General features: G+C 44.2%; 1 protein-coding gene across 5 annotated transcripts in view; it reads right to left on the reverse strand.

Moving 5' to 3' along the window:
• Positions 1-18,534: 18,534 nt before the first annotated feature.
• The window catches only part of LOC137428362 (protein kinase C alpha type-like), a 550,957-nt gene continuing 549,334 nt past the window's right edge, over positions 18,535-20,157 (reverse strand). For 4 of the 5 annotated variants that reach the window (XM_078778901.1, XM_078778898.1, XM_078778900.1 and 1 more), the window contains one exon: positions 18,535-18,871. In XM_078778901.1, the coding sequence (XP_078635027.1) occupies positions 18,689-18,871 (183 nt within the window). In that variant the 3' untranslated portion in view covers positions 18,535-18,688. The remainder of the gene's footprint in view (positions 18,872-20,157) is intronic. The other variant, XM_078778902.1, reaches the window with a different exon arrangement.

Genomic DNA, 20,157 nt, shown 5'->3' on the forward strand with positions numbered 1-20,157 from the left:
AAAACAATCTGGGAAAATTCCCTGAAGTGAGTGTGTGGATCTGAGAAAAAAGGAGAAAGGGTTGAATGAGTATGGTGGAAACTAGAATTGGAAAGGTAACGGCTGGAGAGGTAGAAGAAAAAGGAGATAAAGGGGGCGGGGCAAGACAACAAGCACGTGGTCTGCGAGGAGAGAAGGAAATAATAAGTAATTTTTTTGTTATATATATATATATATATATTGTATTTAAAACGTTCGACAAAGGGTAAGATATTCTGGGGAGTTAGAAGGAGAAAAGAAAATCAAAGAAAAAAACAATACAGCGAAGGAAAGAACTTAAGTTTACAAAATACCGTCGGGGGGAGGGAAGCGTCAATGTACCAGGCCGCGCACGCGGTACCAACAAAAAACGAATAATTACACACAAGCTTGCATGAATTACAAACCGAAACCTAACTAGAAACACACAGTAACACATATACAGGAAAATAACCATTGGAAATTTGACAAAGACACAAATGGGAAAATACTTAAACTTTGATAACGTGGAGAGCTCGAAGTACGCTTCCTCACCCGAGGAACCGGAAGCGGAAGTCCAACCCCTTGACGTTTTTCACATTTTGTTGTGTTACAGCATGAATATAAAATGGATTAAATTGAGATTTAAAAAAATCACTAATCAACACATAATACCCCAATTGTCAAATTTGATTTTCTTTTTTAATTTTTACAAAATAATTAAATATAACATACAGAAATATCTAATTTACATAAGTATTCAACACCCTGAGGCAATACTTCGTAGAAGTGCCTTTGGTAGCGATTACAGCTTTGTTGTGTTTTCTTGGGTATGTCTGTATCAGCTTTGTACATCTGGTTTTGGGGAGTTTCTCTCATTCTTCCTTGCAGTTTTGCTCAAGCTCTGTCAAATTGGATGGGGAGCATCGGGGAACAGCAATCCTCAAGTCTTTCCACTGATTCACAATGGGATTCAAGTCTAGACTTTGGCTGGGCCACTCAAAGACTTTCACATTCTTGTTCTGAAGCCATTCCAGTGTTGCTTTGGCTGTTTGCTTGGTGTCATTGTTCTGTTGGAACGTAAATCTTCGCTGCAGTCTAAGTTATTTTGCACTCTGAAGCAGGTTCTCCTTAAGGATTTGCGTGTATACGGCTCCATTCATTGTTCCCTCTATCCTTACAAGTCTCACAGTCCCTCCCGCTGAAAAGCATCCTCATAGCATGACATTACCACCACCATACTTCATGGTAGAGATGGTGTTAGATGGGTGATGAGCTGTGCTCGGTTTCCAGCAGACGTAGTACATTGCATTCAGGCCAAATAGTTCAATTTTTGTCTCCGCAGACCACAGAATCTTTTGCCTCATGCTCAGAGTCTTTCATGTGCCTTTTTGCAAACTCCAGACATAGTCATTTGCCTTTTTCTCAGCAGTGGCTTCAGTCTGGCCACTCTCCCATAAAGCCTCGATATGTGAAGTGCTGCAGAGACTTCCTTCTGGCAGGTTCTCCCATCTCAGTGAAGGAACTCTGTAGTTCTGTCAGGGTGGTCATTGGGTTCTTGGTCACCTCTCTGACTAAAGTCCTTCTTGCCCGGTTGCTCAGTTTGGTCCGACGGCCAGCTCCAGAAAGAGTCTGGGTAGTTCCAAATTATTTCCATTCCCTAATTATGGAGCTCACTGTGCTCTTGGGAACTTTCAGCACTCTGGTAATTGTTTTATACCCTTCCCCAGATCTATGCATCCTCACAATTCTATCTGGGAGTTTTACGGACATTTCCTTAGACTTCATGTTACAGTTTCTGCTCTGGCATGCACTGTCAACCGTGGGCCCTTATATAGAAAGGTGTGTTTCTTTCTAAATCAAGTCCAATCAATTGAATTGGTCACAGATGGACTCCAATCAAGTTGTAAAGACATCTCAAGAATGATCAAAGCAAACTGGGTGCACCTGAGCTCAATTTGGCGTGTCATAGCAAAGGGGTTGAATACTTATTGACTCAAGAGATTTCACCTTTTCATTTTTAATTATTTTGGAAAACATTATAAAAATAAATTTCCACTTTGGCATTATGGGGTATTATGTGTAGATCAGTGACAAAAAAAATCTCAATTTATTCCATTTTAAATTCAGGCTGTGACACAACAAAATGTGAAAAAGTCAAGGGGTGTGAATAGTATGTTGCAGCAAAAGAAAACCTCTGTTAAGGACGCCGACTAAAATAGACTAAAGTACTGTATGCACAAAACACACAAATTAAACTTGGGTGGTGTTTTGGAAAGAGGAGACAAAGTTTCACTTAACTGGATATTTCAGCTGGATCGGCTCAGTGGTTTGGCCGGAAGAGTCGAAAGAGGACTGACGGTGCACAATTACAATGCCTTATCTGGAATTTAAATTCCGGATAAGCTAAAAACCCATCGATCTTTCAGTGGATGTCAAATGCTCCAGCTGGTCAGCTGAGTGAAAAGCCCATTTAAGATCTAACCAAACTAATATTGTGGGCTATATGCCTGCCAAAGCACACAAATTTGCACGAGACCGAGTGGAGCATGCACTTATAAAAACGCATCACAATAACAATTCACATTTCATCCCACGCAAGGCCATGGCTTCACCTTTATATGGTAGTTGTGGTCTAAACTCGGCAGCTGGAATGTCTTCTGGAGCAGTGGTGGGGGTCTGATTGTGTAAGGTGACTGCAGTACTCTCCAAAACTATCTGCAGTACTCCATGGTGACTGCAGTAACCCAATCGCGAGCATTTTTTTCTCCCCCTCTACCCCTACACATATATACTTCCCGCCCCTTAACAACACGACAGCTCCTTTAGCCGTCTACCCCACCTGATGGGGTCAATCATATGGCACTCCTTGACCTTCCATGGTCGCCAGGGTTCTTTCCACCCTCTGGCCGACCGATCAGACCATTCTCCTGGCATGTTCTCTAATTCCAGTCCCTTGCTGGATTACTGGGGGCAAGGTATGATAAGGGGACCGGAGTCCAGTGCTCCCTGAGATATCTATTGAGCCTGTGGGCACGCACAACACTCCCCTATGCACAATGCCTTGTATACAACATTCCGTCCCATCTGCCATTCATCTTATCTGCACCTGCAATACACGCTATAGTGTTACTCACATGCCATGGCCTGCATACAAGCTAAACACACAATCAAAAGAGAGGGACAATAACCAAGCAATATTCTCCTTTATTGGCGCTGAGGAAGCGCCTTTAGCGATTGACTTCCAGCCAGTGTAACGCTAATTCCTGTCACAGGAATTCTGAGATCATATAAGTGGGCGTGGCAGTTCCTGATTGGTTCGTGTTGGGGAACGCCTTCTCGCTGCCGACGTGACGTAAATTCGCGCACGCGCACTGGTGAAGCTTACTCGATCTTACTCGATCCCATATTACATGTACTTTCATTGCATACAAATTATACTTCCTCCTAGAAATTCCAAGCCCGAACCTCAGCGCAATCCAAGAGGATTCACTTGTTTCATACAAATATCACATTTACCCCCCTTCCACTCGGTCCACATGGGGAGAGTGAGGAGGGGTGTGTGAGCGAGGAAGGGTGGGGCGAGGAAGGGTGGGGCGAGGAAGGGAGGCCTAGGAAAGGGTGAGCTAGGAAGGGGGAGAGACGAGGAAGGGGCAGCGAGGAAAGGGGGAAGATAAAGGAAAGCAAAGAGTGATGCCTCAACACATGTCACTCTACACTCTAGGAGGGAAAGGTGGGAGCAAGAGAAAGAGAGAGAGGAAGGGGAGAGAGAGGGAGGGGAGAGACAGAGGGGATAGAGAGAATGGGGGGAGAAAGAAAGAGAAAGGGAGGGGGAAGATAAAGGAAAGCGGGGGAGAGCAACGTCTCAGCATACGTCCCTATACACTCTGGGAGGGAGATGCGGGTGAAAGAAAGAAAGAGAGAAAGGGAGTGAGGAAGGGGAGAGCGAAGAAGGGAGAGGGACAGCGAGGAAGGGGAGTGGTGGTGGGGGTGGGGAGGGAGGGAGAGTGCAACCTCAAAAATTGAGTGGGAATTTTTCAAAGAGTAAATTTTTAAAAATATTATTACAATATTTTCCAACTCTCTCTTGTACTCAGAGTTCACTTGTCTTGCTGCTTTACTCACTCTAATCTGCCCGTTATGTTAATCAATCTTTTAATTAGATATTCAATTAATTTTATTTGTTTGATTGATGACCTGAATGTCACAAACTAATCAGGATGGTATTAGCTCTCGCCAGGCAGGCAGCGGTTCACAAGTGAGGTTTGGCGAGGTAGTCTGAATGTGGGATCAATGGTGGGAAGAGGGGTTGAGGTGATGGAGATGATGCAGAGAAGGAGGTTGGAAGTGTTGTGTGTGCAGGAAACCAGATGGAAAGTAGACAGGGCGAGGAGGTTGGTAGGAGGATACAAGCTGTTGCATGTGGCTGTGGGTAGAAGGAGTAATGGCATAAGACTAATAGTATCGGAAAATATCAGCAAGCAGGTGGTCAGAGTGGAAAGATGGGAGGGATGCCCAGTTATGGCATGGGTGGTGATACAGAGGCAAATGATGTGAGTTACGATGTCGGTATATGGGCCGCAAACGGGAAGGTGTGTAGTGGAGAAGCAATAATCCAGGGACGCACTAGAAAGGATGATGGGAATGGTTGAGATGGATTTAATGCTGTGCATGGTGGAGTAGCAGAGCCAGGTGAAGAGGATTGTGTTGGTAAATTTGGTTTGGGAACAAGGAATAGAGAGGGTCAACAGCTGGTGGTGAGGAATGGGCTGGCCATAGCTGGTTCATTCTTTCAAAAGCGGAAAAGCCACACAATTACCTATAGGAGTGGACAGAACAGAACACAACTGGATTTGGTGGTGGTAAGGAAGTGACAGGTGTGGAGGGTTAAGGATTGCAAGGCAGTGGTGGGAGAGCATGCTACCACCCAGCACAAGCCTGTGGTGTTTGTGGTAAGAATGAAGAAAAGGAGGGAGGCTAAGAGCAGAGGTTGGAAGGTTATTAGGTGTGGGAAGTGTGGGGAATCGTTACCGTAGAGTACAAGGAGAGAGTGAGGGCCGGCCAGGTATAAGTAACTTGGCGAAGTAGCGGAAGGTTTGGAGAAGGAGTGAAAGAAGTGCAGAGAGGCATTTAGGGGAATTGCCGAAGTGTTGTGTGGAAGGACGTCAGGAAAGGGCGCATTGGCGAGGGATTGAAACCAGGTATGATGGACGGAAGAAGTAGCGAAGGCTGAAAAGAAGGACATTTGGAAGAGGATATAGAAGATCAAGGATAGAGGGAGGAAGCTGGATGCAGGGTGACTGCATCTGTATGGGCAGAATAAGAAAGCTGCAAAGAGAGCGGTGGATAAGGTGAGAATGATATGGAAAAGGAGGGTGGACAACAAGTTGGAAGAGGATGGTGGGAGGAAGATGATCTATAAATTGGCCCGTGACAGGGATGAGGATAGCAAGGACATGAAGGGTGGCTGTGATTAACGATGGAGGCGGGAGACAAGTGACAGAGAGGGGTGCAGTATTGAAGGTGTAAGGATATTTCAAACAGCTGTTGGACCAGGAAGGAAGCAAAGGCGGGCTGGAGATACTGAAGTATGTGGAGGGGAGAATGGAGTTGGTGGAGATCACGGAAAATGAAGTGCAGACGGCATTGAAGAGGATGAAAAAGGGAAGGGTGCCAGGAATCGATGAGGTGTGTAAAGAGATGATATCAGAGTCAGGGGGACGAAGAGGTTGTTCAAGGTATGTATGAGAGATGGGTCAATTCCAGGGGAGTAGAGGATAAGGGTTAATTGTGCTGATATGGAAGGGGAAGGGCGATGATCAAGATCCAGAGAAGTACAGGAGCACTACACTCCTTAGTCATATCATGAAGGTGCTACAGAGGGTTCTGGATGGGAGGATAAGGAAGAGTGTGGAGAAGGAGATCGGAGAAGAGCAGCAGAGGTTCAGAAAGGGTAGGGGGATGACAGATTGGATGTTAGCACTGGGACATCTGGTGGAGAAGAAGTTAGAGGTGCAAGGTGAAATGGCATTGGGATTTGTGGATCGGAGAAGGCCAGCAACACTGTCCTGAGAGAGATGGTGATGGCAACACTGAGATGGATGACAGTGCCAGAAGCAGAAGTTATGTTGGTGGAAGGGATGTACAAGGGAATGAAGGAAGAGTTTTGGTTGGTCCTTCAATACCAGAGGAGTTCAATGTAAACATTGGTTTGAGGCAAGGAAGCGCTCTCAGCCCACTCCTGTTCATTATGGTGATGGAGTTGGTAAGCAGGAAGGTAAATGTGAAAAATATTCTGGGGAGAATATTGCATGCGCATGATCTGGCTGTTTTGGTGGAGAGTGGGTGGGAGATGCAGGAAATATTGGGGGAGTGGAAGGAGGCATTTGAGAAACATGGGCAGAAAATGAGCATGGAGAAGACTAAGGTGATGTGGGTTGGGCAGCAGAGAATCGAAATTAATATGAGTATTTATTATGGGTACTCGATCATATAAGTTTCACATTGATCTGTTAAACGGTTCCGGAGAAGATTTTTAAATAATTATTTTTTCAATCTGTTATGATTACCTGACCACGTGATCTATGACATCATAAATTTAAAATCCTGACAAACTGGGTAGGCAATGACATGTATAAAGTTTTGCATTGATCGGATAAGGTTTGGTTTTCAATCCAATATGGCTGCCACACCATTTCTCCAATGGTGTCATCGTTATCACCCTGTGTAATCAATTATATATAGTCAATTATATGTGTAAAATTTTGCATCGATTGGTTAAGCAGTTTGAGAAAGAATTTTAAATAGATTTTCCATCAATCTAATATGGCCACCAAACCACATCACCAATGGCATCATAGTTATCAGACTTTTTTCCATATGGTTAGTCGATCATATATAATATAATGTTTTTCACATCGAACTGTTCTGCCGTTTTTGAAAAGATTAAAAAAACATATTTTTTTTCAAAAAAAATGGCTGCCAGACCACATCACCGATGACGTCATCAATTTCATTTTGTCAACAAATTTCTTAGTATAATCACTCAGTAAGGATTTCGACCATTCCAATTATGACGTCATCATTATGGCACCGATTATTTTTATTTTTTTTTGTATACTGAATCGAGGCTCGTGAAAGAGCTAACATTTATTTCACAAACAAATCAACCAGACAAACAAAATATATAAAAAGAGGGAGCGGAAGACAAGATGGGGAGAGAAGGGAAAGCACACAACATAACATTTGAGAGCAGCGGGATTTTTTTTTTTTTTTTTTGTATACAGAGTCGAGGCTCGTGAAAGAGCTAACATTTATCAAACAAACAAATCAAACAAGCAAGCAAACAAAGTATATAAAAAGGGGAGCGGTCGACAAGATGGGGAGAGAAGGGGAGGAAGCACACAAACACAACATTTGAGAGCAGGGACATCGGGAGATGTGTGGGAGGGAGAGGGCCTGGAGGGAGGCAGGATAGGTATAAAATGTAAGGACACCAAGGACTTCCAGGAAAGAAATCGGCACCTCAAAAAAGTGGGTTTGGGGTGAAATTAGCGGGGGTAGAAAAGATCAAGGTTTTGGATTGGGGAAGATAAGAGATGGTGGCGAACAGCCGTTTTAAAGACCCAGAGGGAGGAGTGGGATTGAAGGGAGTGAGGGAGTTTGTTCCAGAGGTGGGAGAAAAGAGGAATGAAGGAGTGAAGGTGAGCAGAGAGTCTCGATTTTGGCAGTTTAACCATAAGAGGGATGCAGGCAGATCTTGTGTGACCTGTAGGAATATTTGGGGGACAGAGCCCAGGGAGAGATGGGGGAGCAAGGCCGGAGAGGAGTCGGTAGAAGACGGAAAGACCACCAAACTGCCTGCGGTGAGTAAATGAAAGGCCCTCGGAGCTAGCGTCATCGCGGGAGATTCCAATGATTCTGAACGCTTTGGTTTCAACAGCGTGAAGACGAGCTAGGTGTGAGGCAGGAGCACCAGCCCAGAGGGGAGAGCAGTATTCCATTGAGCTGCAGATGAAAGCCTTGTATGTGGTGAGGAGCTCAGGTGTGCCAAGGAAGGACTTCGCACGACGGAGGATGCCCAGTCGGCGACGGGCTTTGGAGGCCAGATTTGAAATGTGGTTTTCCCAGGAAAGATCATGGCAGATAGTGAGACCCAAAAGCTTGAGTGACAGAACTTCTTGGAGAGGATTATTCAGAAAGTGTATGGGAGGGTTGTCCAGTCGGTCTTTTCGGAGAGACATCGTAAGAGTGTGAGATTTGTCAGGATTGAAAGACATGTTCCACTTGTTTGCCCAGTCTGTGATTTTGTCCAAGTCTGCAGAGAGTGAGGAGGCTGCAGACTGCCGATCTGAGGGATGAGGAATGGAGCGACAGAGAGTAGAGTCATCAGCAAAGAGATAGAGAGGATTTTCAAGAGAGTCAGAGAGATCATTGATGAAGACCAGAAAAAGCACAGGGCCCAGAACACTGCCTTGGGGAACTCCAGCCTGAACAGGAAGAGGAGATGAGAGAAACCCATTCAGGGCCACACGTTGACTATGACTAGAGAGGAAGTCCGCCAGCCATGTGTGGAGATTTCCATGGATACCAAAGGAGGAGAGTTTGGTGAGCAGAGCGGGGTGCCAGACCGTATCGAAGGCACGTGATATGTCAAGGGAGACAGCTCTAATTTCCTGTTTGGCATTGAGGACCTCCATCCATTGTTGAGAAAGCAGAAGCAGCATGTCCAGAGTAGAGTGACCAGGTCTGAAACCAAATTGATGATCAGAGATCAAGCCATTGGAGAAGAGGAAAGATTTCATATCTGAAGCAATGATGGATTCCATGACTTTGCTGATAATTGGGAGAAGGCTGATTGGTCTGTAGTTGCTAGGATCTGTTTTTGCACCTTTTTTGTGCAAAGCGGTGATGTTGGCTGATTTCCAAGCAGATGGCAGATGACCTTGAGCAAAAGAGAGGGTGAAGAGAACAGAGAGAGGGAGTGAAAGAGCGGAAGAACAGGATTTTAGGACCCGTGGGCTGATGCCGTCAGGTCCAGTTGCAGAATCAGTCGAGGGTTGACAGAAACTTTTCGACCTTGTCAGGCGGAAAGGACACAGAGTCCAGGAGCAGCTGGGTACGACTGGGTATGGTGGGTAAAGAGAGGGATGGGTTTGGGACACGAGATTTAGAGGCAAACACAGAGTTGAGGCATTCAGCTTTTTCACGTGCGGAGTCAGCCGTGTAGCCGTTTGAGGTGAGGGAGGGGATGGAGGGGGAACAAACACCAGAAACAGATTTGACCAGATGCCATCAGGATTTGGAGGAGGGAAACAGATAAGAGAGTTCGGTCTTGAGAACGGAGAGATATTGTTTCCTGGCTCTCCTGAGGGTGGACACACACTTGTTTCGGGCTTTGTGAAAGGAAATGAGATTTCCTTCCGTTGGATTTGCTTTCCAGGAGACGAAAGCAAGTTGTTTCTGGGCAACAGCCTCACCACAAGATTCCGTGTACCATGGACGGGAGGAAGGGTATGACAACTAAAGACGAGATGGGATAAATCTGTGCATGAGAGAGAGCAATTTTCTTTTGGAAGAATTCCCAGGATGAGTTGATGTCAGAGGCGGTAGAGATGGGAGACCAGTCCAGATGATTGATGGCTGCTTGAAGACCATGCCAGTTGGCCTGAGTGAAATGCCAGACTCGTCGACGCTGAGGAGACTCTCTGAGAATGGTCAGAGAGATGTCCACTTTAACAAGCACATGATCAGATGAGCCGATTGGAGCAGAAGAAGAGCAGCAGACATTTTCAGGGAAGTTAGTCATAACCAAGTCCAGAAGAGAATATGCTCCGTTGACTGAGATCCGGGTCGGGAAATTGACAGATTGTGTCAGTCCCAGTGAGTCGCAGAAGTCCTTTGCTGAAGAGCCATGGCTGGTGAGAGAGGTACCCACACCCAGCCAACTGGCATGGTGACAATTGAAATCACCACATATGAGGAAGAGAGAGTTGGGATGGGTAGATAGAAGTTGGTCCATATTATCAGACAGCGAGATGTAGATGGAGTCATCACTGTTTGGTGGACGGTACAACACACATATTTTTTATTTTTTATTTTTTTTGTATACAAGATCGAGGCTCGTGAAAGAGCTAACATTAATCACACAAAAAGACAAACCGACACACAAAACACAAAAAACAAGGGGAGCGGTAGACAACATGGGGAGAGAGGGGGAAGGACACAAAAGAGAGGGGGAAGGACACAAACACAACATTTGAGAGCAGGGACATCGGGAGGACTTGGGGGGAGGTGGGAGAGGATTAAAACATATGAACACTGCAAGGACTCTGGGGTGAATTACCGGGGGTAGAAAAGATCAAGGTTTTCGATGGGGGAAGATAAGAGATGGTGGTGAACAGCTGTTTTAAAGACCTGGAGGGAGGAGTGGGATTGAAGGGAGTGGGGGAGTTTGTTCCAGAGGCGGGAGAAAAGGGGAATGAAAGAGTGAAGGTGAGCAGAGAGCCTAGACTTTGGCAGTTTAACCAGAAGAGGGTTGCAGGCAGATCTTGTGCGACCTGAAGGAATATTGGGGGGACAGAGCACAGAGAGAGCTGGGGGAGCAAGGCCGGAGAGGAGTCGGTAGAAGACAGAAAGACCACCAACCTGCCTGCGGTGAGTGAGTGAAAGGCCCTCGGCGTTGACTACATCGCAGGAGATTCCAATGATTCTGAAAGCTTTGGCCTCAACAGCGTGAAGCCGAGCAAGGTGTGAGGCAGGAGCACCAGCCCAGAGGGGGGAACAGTATTCCATTGAGCTGCGGATGAAAGCCTTGTATGTGGTGAGGAGCTCAGGTGTGCCAAGGAAGGACTTCGCACGACGGAGGATGCCCAGTCGGCGACTGGCTTTGGAGGCCAGCTTGGAAATGTGGTTTTCCCAAGAAAGATCATGGCAGATAGTGAGACCCAAAAGCTTGAGCGACAGAACTTCTTGGAGAGGATTGTTGAGAAAGTAGATGGGAGGGTTGTCCAGTCGGTCCTTTCGGAGAGACATTGTAAGAGTGTGAGATTTGTCAGGATTGAAAGACATGTTCCACTTGTTTGACCAGTCTGTGATTTTGTCCAGGTCTGCAGAGAGTGAGGAGGCTGCAGACTGCCGATCTGAGGGATGAGGAATGGAGCGACAGAGAGTAGAGTCGTCAGCAAAGAGATAGAGAGGATTTTCAAGAGAGTCAGAGAGATCATTGATGAAGACTAGAAAAAGCACAGGGCCCAGAACACTACCTTGGGGAACTCCAGCCTGAACAGGAAGAGGAGATGAGAGAAACCCATTCAGGGCCACACGTTGACTACGACCAGAGAGGAAGTCCGCCAGCCATGCGTGGAGATTTCCATGGATACCAAAGGAGGAGAGTTTGGAGAGCAGAGCAGGGTGCCAGACCGTATCGAAGGCACGTGAAATGTCAAGGGAGACAGCTCTAATTTCCTGTTTGGCGTTGAGGACCTCCATCCATTGTTGAGAAAGCAGAAGCAGCATGTCCAGAGTAGAGTGACCAGGTCTGAAACCAAATTGATGATCAGAGATCAAGCCATTGGAGAAGAGGAAAGATTTAATATCTGAAGCAATGATGGATTCCATGACTTTGCTGATAATTGGGAGAAGGCTGATTGGTCTGTAGTTGCTGGGATCTGTTTTTGCACCTTTTTTGTGCAAAGCGGTGATGTTGGCTGATTTCCAAGCAGATGGCAGATGACCTTGAGCAAAAGAGAGGGTGAAGAGAACAGAAAGAGGGAGTGAAAGTGCAGAAGAACATGATTTTAGGACCCGTGGGCTGATGCCGTCAGGACCAGTTGCAGAATCAGAGTCGAGGGTTGCCAGAAACTTTTCCACCTTGTCAGGAGGAAAGGACACAGAGTCCAGGAGCAGCTGGGTACGACTGGGTACGGTGGGTACAGAGAGGGATGGGTTTGGGACACAAGATTTAGAGGCAAACACAGAGTTGAGGCATTCAGCTTTTTCATGTGCGGAGTCAGCCGTTAAGCCGTTTGAGGTGAGGGAGGGGATGGAGGGGGAACAAACACCAGAAACAGATTTGAGCAGACGCCACCAGGATTTGCAAGAGGGAGACAGATAAGAGAGTTCGGTCTTGAGAATGGTGAGATATTGTTTCCTGGCTCTCCTGAGGGTGGACACACACTTGTTTCGGGCTTTGTGAAAGGAAATGAGATTTCCTTCCGTTGGATTTGCTTTCCAGGAGACGAAAGCAAGTTGTTTCAGGGCAACAGCCTCACCACAAGATTCCGTGTACCATGGACGGGAGGAAGGGTATGACAACTGAAGACGAGATGGTATAAATCTGTGCATGAGAGAGAGCAATTTACTTTGAAAGAATTCCCAGGATGAGTTGATGTCAGAGGCGGTAGAGATGGGAGACCAGTCCAGATGATTGATGGCTGCTTGAAGACCGTGCCAGTTGGCCTGAGTGAAATGCCAGACTCGTCGACGCTGAGGAGGCTCTCTGAGAATGGTCAGAGAGATGTCCACTTTGACAAGCACATGATCAGATGAGCCGATTGGAGCAGAAGAAGAGCAGCAGACATTTTCAGGGAAGTTTGTCATAACCAAATCCAGAAGAGAAGATGCTCCGTTGACTGAGATCCGGGTCGGGAAATTGACAGATTGTGTCAGTCCTAGTGAGTCGCAGAAGTCCTTTGCTGAAGAGCCATGGCTGGTGAGAGAGGTACCCACACCCAGCCAACTGGCATGGTGACAATTGAAATCACCACATATGAGGAAGAGAGAGTTGGGATGGGTAGATAGAAGTTGGTCCATATTATCAGACAGTGAGATGTAGATGGAGTCATCGCTGATTGGTGGATGGTACAACACACATATGAACAAAAGGTGGGAGCGAAGGGGAAGCCGTAGCCAAAGGTATTCCTGGGGGTGAGGTGGAGAGAGGGCAGTGGAGGGCGAGTGAGGAAGAGAGTTTTTTATAAAGATAGCAACCCCACCTCCAGGACGAGGCTCAGGTCTATCATACCGGAGGAGGGAGTAACCTGGGAGAGATACCAAGGCATCAGAGACATCATGAAGGAGGAAAGTTTCTGTTAAGCAGATCACATCTGGTTTGTCAGAAGCAACCTGTATGGAGAGGTCAGTCAAGTTTGAGCGAAGGCCCCGGATGTTTGAGGTCCATACCGTTAATGAAGAGGAAGGGGGAGCATCGGGTCCAGAACAGGGGGGGGGGGGAGGGGTAGGGTAAGATGTGGAAGAGGAGGAAGAGGTAGGGAGAGCTGTTGAAGGTGTGTCAGAGATTTCATAGATTTCAGAATAGCTTGGAGAAAGGGAAGAATGGGGCGGACAAAAGGTTTGATGGAGATTGGGTGAGGCACAGTGAGGTGTTATTTGAGGAGGGGGAAGAGCAAGGCAGAAGGTTTGGGGAGATGAAGGTGAAAGTTGGAAGGAGGAAGAAGCAGGGAGGATGCTTTGAGGAGGAGGGGTGAGAGGGGAGTCTAGGAGGGGAGGAGCGAGGGAGAGTCTCGGAGGGGAGGGTTGTGGGGGGAGTTTAGGAGGGGAGGGGTGATGGGGAAGTTTTGGAGGGAAGGGGTGATGGGGAAGATTTGGAGGGGAGGGGCAAGGGGGAAGATTTGGAGGGGAGGGGCAAGGGGGAAGATTTGAAAGGGATGGGTGATGGGGAAGATTTGGAGGGATGGGGCAAGGGGGAATATTTTAAAGAGATGGGTGATGGGGAAGATTTGGAGGGGAGGGGCAAGGGGGTAGATTTGGAGGGGAGGGGTGTTGGGGAAGTTTTGGAGGGGAGGGGTGATGGGGAAGTTTTGGAGGGAAGGGGTGATGGGGAAGATTTGGAGGGGAGTGGCAAGGGGGAAGATTTGAAAGGGATGGGTGATGGGGAAGATTTGGAGGGATGGGGCAAGGGGGAATATTTGAAAGAGATGGGTGATGGGGAAGATTTGGAGGGGAGGGGCAAGGGGGTAGATTTGGAGGGGAGGGGTGATGGAGAAGTTTTGGAGGGGAGGGGTGATGGGGAAGTTTTGGAGGGAAGGGGTGATGGGGAAGATTTGGAGGGGAGGGGCAAGGGGGAAGATTTGAAAGGGATGGGTGATGGGGAAGATTTGGAGGGGAGGTGCAAGGGGGAATATTTGAAAGAGATGGGTGATGGGGAAGATTTGGAGGGGAGGGGCAAGGGGGTAGATTTGGAGGGGAGGGGTGATGGGGAATTTTGGAGGGGAGGGGTGATGGGGAAGTTTTGGAGGGAAGGGGTGATGGGGAAGATTTGGAGGGGATGATGGGGAAGATTCGGTGATGATGGGGAAGTGATGTCCGGTGATGGGGAAGATTTGAAAGGGATGGGTGATGGGGAAGATTTGGAGGGGAGGGGCAAGGGGGTAGATTTGGAGGGGAGGGGTGATGGGGAATTTTGGAGGGGAGGGGTGATGGGGAAGTTTTGGCGGGAAGGGGTGATGGGGAAGATTTGGAGGGGAGGGGTGAGATTGGATTTTGAAAAGTGTATGATTAATGGGAAACGAACATTTATTGCAAAATGAGTTTCTTGAGATGACATCATCATCGATGACGTCATCGTTATCAAATGTTATTCCCCATGTTGAGTTCCTGACCTGTTCCAAGTTTAAATTTTTTTGTTGTTGTTGAGCAGTTTCAGTGAAGTAAGAAGTTCATGTCGAAGTTTTTCTTTTAATCCAACGTGGTTGCCATATCATGTCACCTGTGACATCATAGTTATCATTTTAAAATATCCATGGATCGCTGCTGTTATATTGAAAGTTTTGCATCGATCGGTCGAGCTGTCGCAGAGAAAACAAATTTAAAAGTGAATAAACAGTGAAAACCTCCGGCGGAATCAATTATAAAAATAATCCGTATAACAATAACAGGGAACCCTTCAGTACTCGAATGAATGATTGAGTGATGCAGGTTTTGAAAGAATACATTGAACCATGTGGCTCACTTCAGGATGTTCTTCATGCAGAACCCGAGCAAAGCGACATTGAAATAGCAGAGTTAAAATGCATTTGAACAACTCATCATGTGATGTACCCTGTTCCACCCTCCCAATCCCCCATCAGGGCCAAAACTCCCCAACATGACCAAAAATGAATACACCGATGAAACAATCAATTCATGTATGAAAGTAGTTTTAATGACCATTTCATGCACACACGTCGCAGGCAGAGTAGTAAGTAAGTAACAAACAAAACCAAATTATCACTTTTAGTTGCCCATTAGTGATGCAGAGAGTATTTCGTTCACTTGGTTACTATATAACGAATGACACAAACAATAGATGCACAAAGATCCATACCGAGATGTGTGATAATATGACAAAGGCCCATGTACTCGATTTCATTTCATAACAGAACATATCGGACTAATAGAGAAACACAAACACAATAACCAAGCTGGATAAAAAATTTCTATAAATCCCCAACCTTTGTGCATCGGATTCCCAATTAGAAATACGGCGTGAGGGATCCACAGGAGCGAATTGAATGGTGAAACCGTCACTAGCCCCTCGAGGATCATCCCAGGGTCCAGCGGTTCAGGGTACAGAGGAAATTGACACATCGAACAGTTTCATCAGATGCATGCATTGGAAAGGTCCTCTTCGATTGTGCCCATGTTCATACACCTGTAATACATTTAGAAAATCGACAAAGGTGCATCCCCACCAAGAATGCAGGTGTTCATACATTCGGCAAGCAATCAACGTTCAAATCTTGATGAAACAAAATGTCTGCAGTTTGAGGAAAACTTTAATTTGCAGTGCTAAACATGCAGACATATCCATTATTGAATTGCACATTTAAAAATGCATTGTGCATTCCACTCCGACTTTAAAAAACTGTAATATGTCCATGAAAGACTCAATGAACAACAACCGTCTTGGCAACATGAAAATGCCACATTCGAGGATGATAGGGCCAAACATAAGACATGCAGGGAGGACATGCCTACATATGTATGCCGAGGACGCGAGGCTGCGCTCAGGCACATGAAATGAAAAATGTGGAACAGAAAGGAGAGAGAGAGAAGAAAATGTGTGTGCCTGTATATGTTGGTATAGGTATATATATATATATATATACATATATATATAAATATATAAATATATATATATATATAAATAAATAAATATAAATATATATTATATATATACCGTATATAAATATAAATAAATATAAATATAAATATAAATATATATATATTTATATATATATTTATATATATATACATATTTATATATATTTATATATATTTATGTATATATATATATATATTTATATATATTTTTAATATTTATATATATATATATACATATATATATATATATTTATATATTTATATATATATATATATTTATATATTTATATATATATATATATCTATAGATACATAAATATATATACAGTATATATATATAATATATATATATATACATATATATATATATAGATATATATATATATATATATATTCACATATACATAAATATATAGTATATATATATATATATATATATATATATATATATATATATATATATATATATATATATATATATATATATATATATATATATATATATATATATATACACACACACACATACATACATAATATGCATAGCTTTGGCAGGAGACCGTGGAGGATGTAAACACGTGGACATGACAAAGTAAGGGCCATTCATTCAGGGGTGTTATGCATCAAAGTGGCGTCACCATCGTTTTGAAGAGTTACAAGCGATGATCACATTATTATCAACAACGGCAGGAGGCTAATATTATATTGATAAGAAATGCTACAGTTTCATCGGATGCATGCATTGGAGCGAAGTGCCGGACCAGCATCGTGGGGAGGTGTAAAGGTTTGAAATCAAGGGTCAAGAGCACGAGGCTCGAGTTTTGATTTCAATAAAATTCTTATATTAGTTCATCAATCCCCCAAACATCAATCAATCAATTCCCATATATTCAAGAAACGACCAATATAATCACAACGCAAATATAAGGTCAGACAGCTTTAGTTATGCACGAAGCTTGGCGAGAGGTCAAGAGTTGTGGGCAGTGGGTTTGAAGTTTTGATGAATGTGTAAAGTCGAACATTAAGACAAGTTTTGATAAGGATCCAATGTCTGAAATGATCAACATCAAGAAAGGTGCATGCGTGAACAACCACATGCATGCAAATGCATTTCTGCCAAATTGAACCGAGGAAGAATCAGAATTAAAATCCTACATTTGAAGGATGATTTAAAAACAAAATTTCAAAGACCCGATTTTAGTACTCGTAATAGTCGGAAATCCTCAGATTACTCCTGCCTCGAGTATATCACATCAATTATGGCTTTTATAAAACCCGAAATATTTCATCATCCTCCGAGTCCCCTTTTGATTCAACAACAACACCGATATCGATGTAATGATTGAAGTACGGGCCGAAAGGAAAAGTGTATAGAGCTATGCAAACTCTTCTTTAAGCTGTCGAGCCTAGGTTAGAATCTCGACTCCAGATATAAATGTTATCCTGGTATTTCACGCGCATGCATCAATGCGTGCACTGTCCATCAGATAGACAAATCACCTTAGGTTGAACGTCAGGCCTGAAAATAGAGATTTGGGCAAAAACTTTCTCCGGCCAATCCCACAAAAAGGTTTGGGGCCATTAAAATAAGTGGAATGTATCGATTAAATTCCTATAATTCTAGATTTTTAAAATTGAAATCATCCAGACTGATTGGAGCAATTTAATGTGCTCTTTTTGGTTTTAATTAAGCCGTTTAATTATCCCTTTTGCTTTTTCATTAATCTACTCTACCGGTTTTCTTTCGAGCAAAATAAAAAGTTAATATAACCAATCAACAATTAGCAGCCGAACGAGCAATCCAATTAAGATGAAGTTAAATCGCAATTATTTCCTGGGAATACTCCCTAAACCCGGTCTAAAAATCTCGGAAGTTTCTACGTCATTTAACGGTATCCAAAAACCGTTTATTTAAAATGACTTATTTAATTAAACTCTGTTATTAAGAAAAACAAATCTTTTTTGGTCCCATCTGGAGAGCACAGACTTGGTGTCGCCTTTTTAAAGATTAGTTGTTTTTTGTTTTGTTTTGTTTTTTATAAAACCAGCCAAACAAACTACGGTCTAAAAAGAGCAACTTTTTTGTTTCACTACCACGTGTGCGCAAATTCACATCGTCTCTAGAAATGCATCCCGGTTATGTAAGCTGCTGCTGACGTGTAAATCATTCAGAAAAAGGGATAAAACTACCTAAAAGACTTTAGTAGGTAAACGTTTTTCGATTTAGTACCGTCTTATTCGAATATTTCAGCACATTTAAATGTGCTGTGTTCATATCCATTTTCTGCATTTAGAAAGTACACCAAAGTGGTATCGAAAGGGGTTGTTGCGGTACGTGATCATGGAAAGGAATGAGAACTCTGATTTTGCCGATCGACTGGGAATATAGAGGGGAAGAGTTATAAACGCTACTGTTTCATGAACGAATAGGAATGTCAGGATGGATTGTGAAGAAGTGACTGGAAGCGGATATATATATATATATATATATCAGAAAAGAAGGAGAAGGAGAAGGAAGCAGAAAAATGAAATGTGAATCACCACGCAAAAGGGAAAAGCAAGTTTACGGTCGTTTGGACACGAACAGCTAGACGTCGGTGGTGGCGAGCGGAGACGGAGGACCAGTGTCTGATGCAAAGTCTGCGTTGATGCAGGAGAATCCAGCAAACTCGGACTGGTCGATGTTGGCGATCACGTACTGATCCGGAGGGGTCAGCACAGGAGGACCTCGAGTGAAATATTTGTCGAAATTCTCAGCATTGCGCCCGCACTGCAAGCACAGAACACACCATTATGGTGTGAATGTCATGGGCGCTCATCTCGTTACTTTCATCATCATCATCCCTCCTTTTATCATCACTCATCGTGGAGTTTGATATGTCTTCAACTATCTTTGTTACATGGCGCTTCGTGTGATAAAATGGTTGCAAAGGTCGATGATTTTCCCATGCAGTCACAACGGACAACTCAAGCCGGATGTTGATCAAACTTGAACTTCAAGGTTGGATCGACATTGGCCATTCTTTAACTGCCAGGTCGGGTCAACGTTGGCCAAACTTGAACCAAAAGGTTAGATTAACTTTGGCCAAACTTAAACGCCAAATTTGGACCAACGTTGGCCAAACTTGAACCAAAAGGTTAGATTAACTTTGGCCAAACTTAAACGCCAAATTTGGACCAATGTTGGCCAAACTTTAATCACCAAATTGAGATAACTTCAGTTGTCTGAACTCAGATATTAGCATTGATGCAACATGTTATTGCCAATCAACAAACGGACATTTGGCCAATGCATTCTACTTAGCCAGTGACCATCATAGGGTGTTGCTAAAAGTGGTAGTACAGTAATTACATTTTGTGATGCTAAAGCCATGCATCACAAATTGATGGAAAACAAGTATCATCGTCATCGTGTGGGAAAGTTTACAGCTTGACATTCTAAATTCATACATCACAATGCAAAATGCCAAGGTTTCTGTACAGACACCCACCAATTACACGTGATCTCCATGAGATCAGTTTTGCCTGCATCGCAAAATCTCAACAGCCGAATGACATGGGTACAATGCCTGCTCTTGGAGCTCTTCGCATTGTGATATGCTTATGTTCATTTTCAAGGTGGCCAAAGACCTTTGCACTGTACACTTTTGCACTGTATATACACAGGCATATACAGGGGGCTGAAAAGTAGGTATACAGTAATGAAAAACAAAACGTGCGCACAAAACGTATTTTATTGATTATGCAAGCATATCAATAATAACATATCAATAATAAACATATTAATCCCTCAAATGTTCAAACTGTTTGCCCCCGGCATTCACACACTCCACTAGTCGAGTGTGGACAAATTATGTAACAAAGAAGATATTTTTACACGGACTTTCTCCTCTCGAGGGCCTTGGAGCAAAAAGGACGCAAACCACTGTTTGTCGCACCCTGACATCAGATGCACTCAGAAGTTGATATCGGCACATTTCCTTTGGATACTCGTGAGTGTGTTAACAAGGATACTCGTGAGTGAGCAAGGAATTGCTTTCCATGCCAGAAAGCAAA

Source organism: Myxine glutinosa, chromosome 5 (assembly GCF_964187855.1).
Source record: "Myxine glutinosa chromosome 5, kmMyxGlut1.1, whole genome shotgun sequence".
Lineage (NCBI taxonomy): Eukaryota > Metazoa > Chordata > Myxini > Myxiniformes > Myxinidae > Myxine > Myxine glutinosa.